This window comes from Aythya ferina (genome assembly GCF_964211825.1).
Source record: "Aythya ferina genome assembly, chromosome: 4".
NCBI lineage: Eukaryota > Metazoa > Chordata > Aves > Anseriformes > Anatidae > Aythya > Aythya ferina.
This window is the reverse complement of record NC_140300.1, coordinates 33,705,862-33,720,967: the sequence shown is the minus strand read 5'-3', so window position 1 is coordinate 33,720,967 and position 15,106 is coordinate 33,705,862. Positions and strand designations below refer to the sequence as shown.

The 15,106-nt window shown below is 36.8% G+C and overlaps 1 protein-coding gene across 10 annotated transcripts in view; it reads right to left on the bottom strand.

Annotated features, from left to right (window-relative positions):
* Positions 1-15,106, bottom strand: part of BLTP1 (bridge-like lipid transfer protein family member 1) — a 113,881-nt gene that overhangs the window by 60,196 nt on the left and 38,579 nt on the right. For all 10 annotated transcript variants that reach the window (XM_084518066.1, XM_084518068.1, XM_084518072.1 and 7 more), the window contains exons 20-34: positions 14,332-14,559; positions 13,607-13,744; positions 13,072-13,248; positions 10,676-10,804; positions 9,707-9,826; positions 7,325-7,602; positions 6,396-6,646; positions 5,676-5,934; positions 4,409-5,252; positions 3,492-3,562; positions 2,632-2,805; positions 2,187-2,307; positions 1,488-1,634; positions 992-1,119; positions 327-529 (exon numbers count right to left, since the gene is read on the bottom strand). In XM_084518066.1, coding sequence (XP_084374192.1) covers positions 327-529; positions 992-1,119; positions 1,488-1,634; positions 2,187-2,307; positions 2,632-2,805; positions 3,492-3,562; positions 4,409-5,252; positions 5,676-5,934; positions 6,396-6,646; positions 7,325-7,602; positions 9,707-9,826; positions 10,676-10,804; positions 13,072-13,248; positions 13,607-13,744; positions 14,332-14,559 — 3,268 coding nt within the window. The remainder of the gene's footprint in view (positions 1-326; positions 530-991; positions 1,120-1,487; positions 1,635-2,186; positions 2,308-2,631; positions 2,806-3,491; positions 3,563-4,408; positions 5,253-5,675; positions 5,935-6,395; positions 6,647-7,324; positions 7,603-9,706; positions 9,827-10,675; positions 10,805-13,071; positions 13,249-13,606; positions 13,745-14,331; positions 14,560-15,106) is intronic.

The window sequence follows — 15,106 nt, the reverse complement described above, 5'->3', positions numbered from 1 at the left end:
CAGCTGAGAAGGAAAGGAGATCAGCTGGAAAGAAGGGAGCCTAGACATGAAATTTTATCAGTCAATCTTTACCATGCAACCTGTTTGCCACAAAAAACGCTTAGAAATCAGTCTTGATGTTTTCCCTCTGTCTACGTTTAAAGTCATCATATTAGTAAAATAATAGAAAGCAAACGATTCAGAGTAACCATCCTAAACTCCTTTTTGGACTACTGCATGATCTCTAGTTTCAAATGTCTCTTTATCTGTGTTGATAAAAAATGAGCTTAAGGCAAACTATCACCTTCTATGAAAACTGACGTTTTCACAATAAAAAAAAAGCTTACCTGTCGTATCAAGGCCTCTAAGTTGCCCGTGAACACGATGGATGTTCAACTTAGCAGCAATTTCTTTTCCTTTTTCTGCTCCAGCATTGGATCTCAGTGAGCCAGAGGACTGGGGCTGCATTTTACTGGCTTGGATATAACGATCAAATGTGACAGAATTCCTCCCAGTTTCTGCATTGTTCGAAGACTCCTCCACTATACCCCTTTGAACCCATGGGAGAAAAAACGATTAAGCAAATCTCTGATAGACGTGCTATTCTTATTTACGTAAAAAAAAAAATAAAAAATGAGTGACTTTAAGTGACATAAGCACAGCAGTATTAAAAATTCTTTGTAAAGTCAGAAGATAATTATACTTTGGTAGAAAATTACTGAAAATTTCTATTTTATCCTGCATAATGTAAGTTAAATCTTAGGTTCCAAAATGATTCCAGAAGGGTTACTCTGCTTCTCAAAGAAACTGCAGTTTTAATTAGATATTAGCTGTTAATTTATAGCACACTGACAAGACATTTTATTGTTTAATTCGTTCATGACAACTTTTTAAAATACTTCCTTTCAGAACTGCAGACTATAATAAAAAAAAAAAAAATTGTGAACACTAAGTCTTTTGGCTAACATAACAACAAAAAAAAAACACCAACAGTGACATATTTTATTCTTACCTATTCATACGAACTTGTGTAGCAATTCTATCAAAGCACAAAGCTACTAATGAAACATGAGTCACAGTTTTACCAGAAGAAACCCCTGGAGATTCATCAACAGATGCTTGTAGTAAACACAGGTTCACCTGTATGTAAAATTTCCCCAAAGAATAAAGAAATTTAGAAAAACGTTACATTAATCATACATCACAAACTTCTGATATAGTTTTGTCTTAAACTTATGAGTAAAATCAAACTTTTAAAGATAAAACATCCACACCAAGATGTAAAAACATTACTTACAGACATTGCAGTCAGTTATCTCTATAGCAATTATTATTTAACTTGCATACCTTTACCTACCCTAAGATCGAACATCTCCTAAACAGTCTACCCTACTCATCACATTAGTTATCTATCACAAATACATAACTTCACTTAAGCTTTCCAGTACACACAATAAGGGTAATTTATGAGTTACATGTCTACCAATAAGCTAAACAAAAATCCTTACCTTTGGTACACTAACGTTGGCCTGAAGGCCTTTAATTGTCACATTATCTTGCTTAAGGGATAGATTTGTCTGTGCTGGTCCCTGGTTTGTTGTTCCTGTAGTAGTGGCATCTATTTTTGTTCCTCTAATGTCCTGCTTGGAAGATAACTTGGAGGGGAAAAAGGTGGTAACACTTAATAATTTATTCTCATTGAAACCTGGAACTGCTAAGCTGAAGTGTTTAGCAGCTCTGAACTGTTCAGCAGCACTGAACTACAAACAGATTGTGACTGCATTTAAAGCACAATGCCATCATTTCTAGAACAAGGACTGTAGCATGTACAGGTATGTTATGTTTAGATACCAAAGGGTAGCAATGCCATTCTAAAATAAACTTTCTAATGACCAGATTTCAGCTAAAAGCTTGAGTTCTGCATGTATCAGCTATGCAGAAAAAGTTGTTATGAAGTAAATAAGTAGTGTCAATTATACTGTGCAGTCTAAGAAACGCCAAATAAAAAATATATACATTTAGTCAACTTGGACAGAAAGAACTTTTAACTCAGTACAACTACCATAAAATTCTTTTCAAGCTAGATTAATATAGCATTTAGCTACTGCACCTCAAAAAATTGAATTCAATTAAATCTTTTTCTACGTAAAATAAAGAAATGACTATTCTTTCAAAATTCTGGATAATTTTCTTGTTCTCTTCCTTACATTTTCTGAGAAGCTTGTTTTGCTGTTCTGTACAGCATCTTGAAGAACTTTGCAGTGCAGATCATCAACAATAGCTGCTGGGTGTCGAGAGCTCGCACAATGCACCATTGCTTCTATATACCTGTGAGAGGGAACAAGCCCACAACAGGACACTTAAACTTCCAGTTTCATGTAACAAACCATCTGTAGTATTTAATTAACACTGCAAAGAGAAAAATTAAGCACACAGAGAGAGAGAGAAAGTGTACTTCCAAGGTCACAATAACGTCCTTCTAGCTTCTTTACAGGACAAGCAGAATAATATTCAATGGCTGCAAGGCACTGCCATCCCATCAGTCATGTATTATTCAATCCTTTTATCTAAACCTCTGCTCAACCTAACAGCTTTGAGACAATTTTTAGTACAACCAATTAACACCAAAGTAGTAAAAATAAAATTAATTACCTGTCCAATGCTTCTGCTACAAGAGGAGTCAGAACTACATCTACCGTTCCTTTTACTTCTACTATTGCTGTTGTCCTTGTCTGGAAGACTGGGTGATCCAGTGTCCATTCTTCTGTTATTGTTTCATCATCTGTGTTTTCTGCAGACTTCTTATCCAAAGGAGTGTAAGGTGTACTAAACAAGTCAAATACATATTAATAATCCTGATTTGTGAAAGAAATACAACAGTGTACATCACTAAATGCTTGCATCTTGTATATTTGTTTGACACTTTAATAGGACTCCAACAATAACAAAACATCAGTCTTGGATGGTAGACCCAAGACTAAATCAAAATTCATCCAATTCAAGGGAAGAGCCTACAGGCATTAAAAGAGTTAACTCCTTAATATTGAGCCTATGCATAGTGATGTGAGGTTATAGCCACATATTAGAAAATGTTCCTTGTCACAAACAACATATAAACAGGTCTTCAGCTTGTGAAAATTCTCCGGAGGCACTCTAGGTATCATTTTAATACTCAGTAAAAGGCATACAATGGCAGGTTTATTTTTCTGCATAGCTCAGAAAGCACAGAAACAATTTCAGGGCAAGGCCCTTACTGAGATTCAAGTTCAGCTTTAGGCAATGCAATGGACACTTGCCATAAGCACTTCCCAAAATCATTCAAGTAAACTGCCATTGAACTTTCTTTTGACCCAAACCAAACATTTTGTCATAAAATACCCTGCTTTGAAATAGATCTGTACTAAAACTAATGCTAAAAATCAAATTTGACTGGGCTAGCAAGAGCCAAATTACTTTACTAGAGTAACAGGGAAAAAAAATGTTTTAACAATGTTACACAATTTTCAACTTACTTAGATGTTGATCCTGTAAGCTGCATGCCTCTATCCAGTAATGAATTAGCTGTGAGACCCTGCTTAACAATCTAAGAGAAAAGTACAAAGAAATATATTACATTCCTTCTATATATCAAAAAATACCCAAGGAATATTCAAATGAAGATTCTCCTTATTTTTTTTTTTTTCTTAAAAGAATCCTTCACATGCACATACTCCAATATAGTGTAAAAAAATAAAACTTTGATTTAACTTTTTCAATGGCTCGACATTAGATTATGAAGTTTTTGCATAGAGGTATAGTGACTAATTGCTTAGAAGGAACTTCAAATAATAATCTATGAAAGCACTGCATAAACATATAAAGCTTTTGCTACAAAGTGATAAACAAGATGAAATTCCAGGCTTAAACACCTCTATTATCTATCAAGTCATTTTCATTATGTTTCATATATTTCATTTCAGTTCTTTCCTTAAATACGTATGCTCCTATCACACCGGAAAAAAAATGCAAACGTACAAAAATAGTTTTATCAAATTATTCATTTCAAATTTACTCTAAAGTAACTCACTTAGAATTCAGCAAAAATACCATCAGTATTAAATGTACTGCTACTAAAATTTCTTCATAGTACATATTTTAAACAAAACTCATGCAAATATCCTTCAGCTGTACATCATTCAACAAGTAGCATTTCTAATACAATAACAATTCAGAACACAGATCCTATTCACATAATCTAACAATCTTTTTCTTTTCCAGTCTTCCAGCCACACAGCTGAAGACTTGAAGTCAGAATTCCAAAGTATTTCTTGACTGAAAGCCAAGAAGTTTCAAGTGTGTCATGACTTTATACAACGTGTGTATTAGACCATTTGAACTTGTCTTGAATTTTTACTCGTTTCTCTAGTCTTCATTCCTCTACCTTTCATACCTTAAAAGTTGGGATAGAAAGCTGCTCAAACGATGATGAACTTTCTTCACTGGTTGGCGTGTCAAGGTCTAAGGGGCGATGTAATGAGGATTTTGAAGTTCTTTTGTTAGTTGGATGCTTTACCGACCAGTTGATCACCTGGAACTGTGTAAGATAGTTTTGGTAACACGCCATTACAGGCTGCTGGGAAGTTATCTGCTCACTTTCTACAGTCTTCTCAGATTCCATGACATACATATTCTCAACATGCTCATCCTCTCCACCTAGAGCTGAAACAAATGAAGCCTGTGAAGGATGAGTCTTAATTGGCAACGTTTTAATGTCTTGACTCATTTCTCCATGGACAGTACTTGTTAAGGGCCCTTCCACGCTGTGATAAATAGACCCTCTACTGTATTCAATTTTCTGAGCTTGCTTTTTTCTCTTCTTCCTCCCTGGGTAAGTTCCTGGTCCTTCATCGCTACTTATTGGCTCAAACTCTTCTGCTGCAGAAAAATAGGCTTCACTGTCAGCCATTGACATACTAGAATCCATTGAGCGGTACTGGTGAAATGAATTTGAATCTGCAGACGGTGTGTATGGAAAAGAACCAAAGCTCCTCCTCTGCTTTGGGGAGTCCAAGACATTCTCATCACTGCGAGACACATCACTGCTGAACTGCACACCAACTGCAACTGGCTGCTTGTCTCCATAGAAGGCTGCTGTGAGGCTCTTGGTGCTGCCGAGCCGGGTGGAGCACACGGACGCCTGCCGCTTCAGCGGAGACCTCATGGGAGACTGACCAACAGGCCTTTCCTGGCTGCTAGGGGATGCAGGGCTACCCTCTGCACCCTCACCTGCAACACTGGAAAAAAAATAAAAATACAATGGGCATTTAATTGGCTTGTTTTACTCCCAGTGCTTCTCTTTACATTATAAGAGCTGTCAAATGCTGCAGTGATTCTATGAATTTCTGTTAGTATAGCAATTATTTTCATAACACTGATGGCATATTAAATTCTGCCACTTGCTAGTCTGCTTGTCTACATAAGAGGAGATAGAAACGAATGGTAATGGCAAGTGTTGTTGTCATACATGCTGGGTTTTCTACCAAGATCAGGTAATCGATCCCAATTAGTTACCCAAATTTGCCTTCAAACCAGGAAATGGATGTTGGCAGTGCCATTGAAATTAACTAATACTCAGTAAGTTGCTAAATATAAGCTGTGTCCTGTATTAATATGCTCAATAGTCCCATTATACTCCCACCAGGACAGAGAGTACTAACCTTCCACGGCCATCTTCTCTCTTTGCACCAGACAAGAACTCCTTCTGTCCCAAGTGATCCTCGGTAGTAGACGACGGGCTGTCTTTCTCACCTGCCAGCAAGGGGAGGGCAGCGCTGGAACTGCTCGTTTCCTCTGAAGACGATGAGGAGCTATGGGAGCGTAATGGCACTTGTAGGCTTAGATGTTGTGCTTTTCTTTCTATTTCTATACCCATAGATCTACAATCCCAGTCTTTTCGTTTTACACCGTTTGCTTTACCTAGGATCATGAAACAGGAAAGAAAAGTTGAACATCTGGTAACACATCTACGATGGCTTCTTTTCCACTCATTCAAATAATAATCCTTATTAAATAAAAGCCCTGGTTTTGAAAATGTAGACTAGCATGTTTAATAAAGATTAATAAAATCATAGCAGCAAAACATCAAATTCTCTTAACAGACTACTTTCTAGACAAGTAAAACAAATGCAAGTCAAAAAGCTTCTTTTAACTCAGAAAGGATCTGCATGTTAATACAAAAGCATATGAAAGTTCGCTCACTATTATCAAGGCATTGTCTCCACTTGGAAGGGCCCATACCACTACAGGACCTCTTGCACAAGAACGCAACAAACACTACTCACTAACCAGAACCAGATAGACCACAAAAAACAATGTGTTGTTAGCGAATTATACTTTGCGGCAAATAAGAATTAAGTTAGAGAACAACGCATTCTCACCATCCAAAATTTTAGGAATCTCCTTAGTAATAATCCATTCTCCTGGCTGCAGTAATGACTGCCCATAAAACATATCAGATTCTGCACTCGTACTTGAGAAAGCAGAGCTGCTTGAAGGTGTCAGTTCCTCCAGTTTGAAAAAGTCTAGTCCTGTTAACGTGCCACCAAAGAAGCGACAACCACCAAGACAGCCACACTTGTTCTTGCTTCTCTTATTCTTCAAATTATCATCAGGCCACAAAAACCACAATCTACACAAAGGCAGAAAAAAAGAAAAAAGGAACAATGAGACCACATCAGATTTAGTACATTTAAATTTAGTGAAAACCAGATTAAAAGATATTGCCCTTATATTTGTAAGCTCCTGTTTAATTTAGCAGGAAACAAGTAAGCACAATTTCTATCTGAAACAGGTGTCACACAAAATGAATTATTAGCTCCAAAAAGGAATATATCAAAAACATATGCAGTGCTGAGGCAACTGTGCTCAGGCACAGACCATATCCACCTGCCACAACGTACATTAATAGTAACAGCTCGTTCTTTCAGCACAGAAGTAAGCACTGCAAAAACACTTCACTCTGGTGTATGTTGCTCATGCCAGAGGCGACTGCTCTTAGGGGAAACACAGAGTCACAGTTAGACATCTTATTCACAGCTGCTCAGTCTGTTCAGAAATCTGTAAGACCTATTTTCAGTCTAGCTTGAGAAAAAAAGGACAAACTGAATTCCCTCCCTCTCCATGACCATAATTTTGGGAGATGAGGGAAAACAGACTGAAAAGTATTTCCAAAAATAATAGCTTTGTATAGTCCAAGCACATTCAAGCCACCAACTAGATAGCTAAGCAGTCAACATACTTAAAAAAAAATAAAATTAACTTACACTGAAAAACATTCAAATCCATCTCGTTCAAATCAATCTCTTACCTCTTTGTTCGGTTATCATGTGTCTCCAAGAAATGTCTCTGTACTTCATGTTTGGAAGGATGATCTGCAGCTAAAGCAATGTCAGCAGTGATGAGCCCCAAGTTGACAGATCCAGCTTCCAACCAATATGCCCTCCTTAATATTGGCTGAAGACCAGTTCTGCAGTTGTTCACCTGCTCAACGTATTGTCTCAATTGCAAGTCTTGAATAGCAGCACTTACACCTTCTCCAACAGACTGGTTGTGGAGGTTGCAGTTTGCAATACGGATAGTACCCATCTGAAAACATGAGTAAAAACATGAATTCTGAATACTTAGAAGTGAAGCAAAGATAAAGTAGCCTTAATCCAGTTATCACATCACCTATTACAACACACAAAGGTCTCAGTAAAGTACTCTCTCCAAAGATGACATGAGAACAGCTTTTTACATACAAGCACAGGCATACACACATAAGAAAGCAAGCTTAGAAATTAGCTTCAGACAATTGCAAAATAACAAAAATGAAGTCTGTACTTGGGAGTCTCCTGTTGTAAAGGGATCCAAAGACAATTCCAAACTGCAGACATGTTATAACAAACCATGAAAACATTTAATCATTATTAAATTATTTGGTGTAATCATAAAAAAAAAAAAATGTATCTTCTATTTTTGAATTCACAGATCCATGATTTATTACTACAATTTAGACTAAAATACAGATAATATACTTCAAATACACAGCTGTATTAACTGATGGAATACAGACATTCAACTCCACAATTAATGTATGCCTCAGTGAGAGAACCATGTTAAATGGTGCAAAATTCAAGATACAAGAAATTCCAAATCCTGAACCTCAACTCTGATCCTTTGTGTTATAATACCTTTGTTTCTGTGATCATATTCTACTTCTTTTATTGGTATAGCTCCAGTAATTTTGTGGAACCAAACAGGAGGCTACCCTGTCTCCTGTATCTGGAGAAGTTCTTGCTTTGCTCTCACACTAAGCTGTGAAAACAGGTCGCTCCACAAGCAGCACACCAGCCCAGGCAGAGTCAATCCTCCCTGACATTACGGTACATAAAGGATGATGTAGCCCTGCCACACATGCTTAATTATAAAACTTCAAATAATATGAAGTTTCCTTCTATTTTTCTTGAAGGTGGATGGAGCTCCCTGAACAGCTTCAGTCATCTCCAAAAAGTCACCATGAAGTACCTGAATTTTTCCAATTTAATTTTCCAACTTTTGCAGCTGTCCTTACTTGCCCTGTGAAATGAACTCACCCATGGAAGAGCTATTCATAGGGCTAATATTAAATTATTACTTCTCTCCTTTGTTACAAACTATAAAAGAAGCACCGGAAATCCTTTTTTAAATATGAATGAAACTCATCAGGGATATAATTTTCTATAGTGGTTCGGGTTATTAAGCAGCCTTTGAAAATCCAGCCATTCATATTTATGCCTGCAAACACAGTTGATATTTGTGCTGATGCTTTATAATATTAGAATCAAAAGATTTTGAAGACTGAAGTGCTTTTTTTCTTTTTTAACTGCCACAAGGTAGCAAGCCACTCAAATGACAAGATATCACATCACTCAAAACGTATAAAATAATTGCTGCTCTCCTTCAGTTAAATTCTTGCTCATACTGTGAAGCTGTCCCCAGAGTGTCACATATTAAGCCTACCTTTTAAAACTGAATTTATTAATGGACAGCCCGACTATTAGTCATTAGCAGTACAATGCTTTTCTTCTTTTCTTGTGTTACTGTACTTTACTGTCTCTTCACTTTTACTTAGCTACAATTTTCTCTTATATAAGATGAGAGAGAATATCGGCTCTTCTCTCCACATCCTTTTTTGAACAGAGACACCATGCAGTATTCCAGATTCAGTCAGGCAGCAGCACTAATACTTCTCCCATCTCTACCAATGATACATCTTAATTGAAGCAGCTGTCTCACACAAGTTATCACATGAGATGTCACACAGTGACTTGTATACATTCCTTCTCAAACATTTCCAGTTGCTCAGTTACTAACTTACAGTAAAAGTTTTTACTAACCGTCAGATACAGACACTAGCGTTTATATTGCCCAGTATTATTTTAATTTATTACACCAGTCTTACAGCTCACATTCTTATTTTGGCAGACATCTACCCCCCCTAACAATTTTCCAATATCATTAATGAAAGTATTAAATATGACCCAAATTGACCTACTCCTGGCCCAGTCCAACCATTTTAACACCAACCTTCTATCACTTAGTTTCGAATATTCTGCTTAGTCCACTGCATGTAAGCAAGCAATGAAATCAATCAGTTATTTTATGAAAAAATACAAAGAATTCTACTGACCAAAATATTTTAATTGCTGTAAAGATAAATATTTTTTACCTTTATATTGGTGGCACAGCCATGTTCTACCACATACAGATCTGCTCCATCCATGGCTAAGCGTGTCATAGTGTACTTTAAGTCATCAGATGTTGGGCATGGCCCAGGGACACAGTTCATCTGAAAACCAGAGATTTAAACATATGTAAGGAGTTTAAACTGAATTTTATTTCTTATCCTTTTATTTATGTTCTGTTTAACAGAGACCTAAAGCTAGAGCAAAATATAGTTACTTGTTCCGCAATTTCAGCATGAATATGAGATGGGATGATTCTACTGTCCAGCAACATAAGCGGACCCACCTGGCTCTCCTGGCTTCCACCAGCAAAAAGAAAATTGAGCCCCCTAATAGAGAACATCACAAAAACTGGAACCTATACATTAAAACAAGAAGGAGGTCAAGAGATGAAATTCAGGAATCATACTTTATATATCACAAGCCTCCTTAGGTCTTCAAGTGACTGCCCATACAGATTCCAAGAGGCAAGTACCAAAAGCAGAACCCATGATGACAGACAAATGGTTATCTGTTTGCTTGGGGCATAGCAGTAGGAGTCCCGTGTTCAAAAAAAGGTCTGTGGAAGCCATAAGCTGTTGACTTAAGTCCCCCATCAAAGCACAGTTTCAATAGAGGGTAAGGAGGTGAAAGCATTCAAGGAATGCAAAGGGAAGTGTGATCCTTGTTTCTTAAGAGAAACTGAACTACGACATGTGCCTCTTAACTGTCAACGTAGAGGAAAGAACTATGCATGACTCCTGCGGGCAATGTTTCTCAAAATAATTCATACAGTACTAAAACATGGTGTAAATCCACAGGAAAATACAGATAGAATCACTTTTCTTCCTAAAACACCTCAAATATCAAATAGGATATCCAATCTGACTACATATTCCATGCGTCTTGATAACTAAGACTGGATTTGTAAACTGTACGAATATAGTGAGCATTTAGGATGGATGAAAGGTTACCTTAGAGTCACAAAAACGACGATCAATTCCATGCTGACATATTATAACAGATTTTGGTCTTTCCAGTTCAAACTCACGGCACACAACATGAAACACGAAGGTCTGCCCCCATTCCAACAGACAGGCAAGCTGTAAGGAAGATGTTGTCTGATAGTAAGTATGCAAAATGAACTTACAGGATTCAACAGATTACTGAAAGAACATCACCAAAGGTCAGAAGGTGAGCAAGAGTAAAACCAAATAGAAGTCCCCACCGTAATATTCTGGCTTCATTACCTTGCTTACACATAGCCTATGGCTAACCCTAAATCCTGTCTTAATATAAGAAAATAGCTTTATTCTTACAGTCAAGCAGTCTCCTCATCGTAAAGACACAGCTCACCTTATTTCACCTCATAAAATGCCTCTAAATACCCTAACACCATTCATAATTTAAATGTCAGACTTCCTTGCATATAAGTAACAAGGTTACATTTAGAAAGCATAGGAGGAAACTGGCCAAACAGAACACTGCTGAATCTCTCTGGATCTGGTAATTAGCCAATTGCTGATTTAAATCTTTTATATAGTTAGCTTATTCATAAAGGAAATGAATCATAACTGTCTGTCTCTATTATGAGAGGGAAATGGGTTTTCTTTGGCTAACCAAAGGAAAGGGCACTTTAAATCAGGAGTAATTTAACTGGAATTTAATATAGCTATGACTGTCCTGCGCAAGATCTCTCTTTCTCCATTTAGTTGTATACCTTCACAAATTCTTGCAATACATCACACCGGGGAAGGAAAAAGACAATGACCTTGAAAGAGCAAGTTCAAGTTCTGCTTTGCAGCAGTGCTAACAAGAAAGTAAAATAAAATTCCTGTATTAAATATAAAATTGAGAATGGCTTTCTACGGGAAGAAAACCCTCAATTTCCGTCAAATATTTAGAAGAATCATCAAAATCTTATAACACTTTGATTGACTAGGTTTAATCTTGAAGCTTATAAGCACTGGAGTAAAAGCAATAGTTTGTGTAAATCAGTAGTAGCATTTTTGGGGAAATACCTCTACAGAAGTCTGTACAAGCAGCATGAAAATGTATCTGGAGTCTCTTCTTTAAATTTACAGAAACTGCTTGTAAGCCTGATTTGGATTTTATTTGCTGCAGAAGTCTTCTACTGAAAGAGTTGTTTAAAGCCAGAAAATTATGCCATTTTTTTTTCAAGGAATAAAAGGATGCAGAAGTCTCTTAATAATCAAACTGTAACCAGGAAATAGAATTTATGTATTTTTCTCACATTTCAGAACACAGTGATAAAGCAACCTTTTCTAAAGATCTCACAGCCCACATCAGAAATAAATCAAAGTGATTTGTCTAATGTGTGCTTGGAGCCATTATATATTGAAAAATGAAAGTAACAAAAATGGCAAAAACTAAAAGTAGTTAATATGAAGACTGACCTAAGAAACTTGTACACTGAAAGCAAACTATGTTCCAGTGAGACCAAGCATCAAAATTTATGAAGCTACCAGCTACTCTTCTGCCGAAGTTTGCCCATTCTATCTTCCAACAGGTCATCTCATTTTTCTCCTTCTTTAAAATTTGGCTTTGTCAGTAACTTTCTATAGAATGCCAAAACTTCATCTGCAAGATAAATCCTTGCCAGCTGCTCCATTTGATATCCTTCTTACTGGTAGCATCCCTGCAAACAAATGCCTACATATCTGCATGAACCTTACATGTGAGGGATAACAAATGGCTTTTCAGACTGCAATCACAACTGGGTACTTCATTTGCCCTTCCCAGAGTGTTAACCAGCAGGGTAACAAACCTGCATCTCCAGAATTCAGCATCATAAAACTGAAGTAACCTGAGAGGAAGTCAAAGACAACTTATCTTAAAATCTCTTATCTAAATTTATTCAATAGATTTTTCTTTCTCCTCTTTGTCATGTTACCTAGTTTATGGCTGAAATGGTCTCAACACCTGCCCTGTTTAGAATAGTAGTACTTATTCTACAATTACATCACTTAGAGTACACACAGATACTGTGGTTGCTTTTCTAATCAGTATTTAAGTACATCCACTTATATAGATGTAACATGCAGGTATTTACAGAGTGACAACAGTGTTTGCTCATACTCTGTTATGAGCACCCTTTCAAATGCTCATAAAACACCAGCCACCCTGTTATATCTAGATGGAAGATAAACATCAGATTCAGCTCGTTTGGCACCTTCTGTCCATAAAAATGGCCGTATTTTCAAACTATAAACTTAAGGTTATTTAAGGCATTGGATATATGTTAACGCATCCAATTCAGCTGAGACTACACGCTTTCCAAAATCCATGCTACGCCAGTTCTGCAAGGAAGAACAAAGGTAATACATTATGGCGAATTCCTAGATGATACCTGTGGTGCTGTAACTTTGGCTGTGAGACTTCCAGCCTGCACATCTATCAGCCATGCATATTCCAAAGTATCACTTCCAAGAGGCAAACCTTCTGCTGAAAACATTGCGTGAGCACGCAGCTGCAGACCCGACAGACTAATGTGTCCCTCTCGAAGAACTTCATCCACTGAAGGTCTCTGTTAAGGACAAGGTAACATTTAAGTTAAAATTAATATTTTCAACAATATATCATTAGAAAGTGCAAAAAACTGTAGTCAGAGATATCTCTTACACATTCATTTTCACCTCTTAAATCCTGCTGATTTTTCTATGATTCTATGGTTATACACTTAGTCTGTCCCAAGATTTCTCACCATTAAGCATGCAGCAACATATATGTAAATCCTATGCGGGGAAGGGATCCTCATCTAACCCAAGTTTGTTTTGACCAATAGCAACCATCATCAACTTTCCCTTCCCCAAAATTCAATTTTAAGATCATTACAAGTTCCCCTATACATATGCACCCACGAAAACACAAAGCTCGGCTACTACCTGATAGTTGTCATTCAGAAACAAATTCACTGGAGACAGTACAAGTTGAAGCATTGTTTCTCTAAAACCTTTCTTCATCTCAAAACACAACCTTTCCAAGAAAGCTGTAGGGCATTCAGGACCATCTGGACTGCAATGCTAAAGTAAAAAACAAAACCATTTCAGAAACTGCAAACAGACAACACTGTTGAAACTATCAGATTAGAAGCAAAGCTGTTAGCTGGAAGTTTGCGAAGTTTCCTTCAAGTTGATACTTTAAAAAAAAGCCCACGCCAACTTCAAAAACTTTTCCACAATTATATACAAACCCATTTGGGTGAACCCAAACCTTTATCTAGACCATTATTTAAATTCCTGGGGATCCTTCACAATGCAGCTGTGCAAAGCAGGATGCACCATTAGAGGACAGATTTATTAATTATCAGAGAAATGATGGTCAATCCAAAATCCTGAACAACTGATGACACTAATCAAGTTTATCGAAAAACAAAACCATTTTAAAAAAATCTCCAGTTCACCTTCCAGGGAAGCAAAAACAATCACATTTCGAATTGTTTTAGATAGCCACAACTGTAATAAAGAGTAGTCAGACCTTTTAAAAAGCACCTCCCTAACCCAATGTTAGGGATTTACAGGGAGTTACATTTAACTCCAGATTACAAAACTGGAAAAAAAAAAATTGCTGCTTATAGCAGCAAAATATTTTAAGATTCTAAAGCACTTACCACTGGCAACCGCCCATGCACTTTGTACAAGTTAACAAGTACAGTAATATCCCAGGGACGTAAAGTAAGAGGGTGAACTGGCTTGACTGAACTTTCGTTTTCCTTTTTGTCATTTTCCACTCCAACAGCTGTCCACCCAGAGCTTGAAGACGTAGAGAGTGACAAAACAGGGCTTGAAATAACTTCTTCAAAATCAGTGTACATGTCATCTTCTCCAAAATAATTTTCCTGAGAAAAGGAATTATTTACTATTACCATAGGGAAAACAAATTAAAAACATACAGGCAAATAATGAAATACAAATCCAACCTTCTTCTGTACATTAGTCCTCCCTAAAATAAGCCATATATCTACAACTTATAGCTGAAGAAACGTAAACAGTTTTATTTTATGAAAAATAGGTAACTTAAGCGAGCAAATTGACACCATGTGCTTTGCAGAACTGGCTCTTAACAGTTCCCAAAGCACTGGTATTCCAGGTGCATACAGTACAAGTAACTATCCTGAAGCACTATTACTGCCATTTTTTTTAACACATTCTGTGCTTTTAAATATAAAAAAAAAACTTCAGGAGATTATGAACACAAAGGAAGTCACACTTATCCACCCAGAAATTTCTGAAATTTTGTTGCTCTTCCTGCCCTCCAAAGATTAGTGTGATATAAAGGTAAATGTAATGAACACATTAAGTCTCTCAAGAACAATTTTTTCAATGATGCAAAATTATATTTTCACGTTAAGTCAGTATGTGGCAAGTGTTGGGGCTTAAACATTC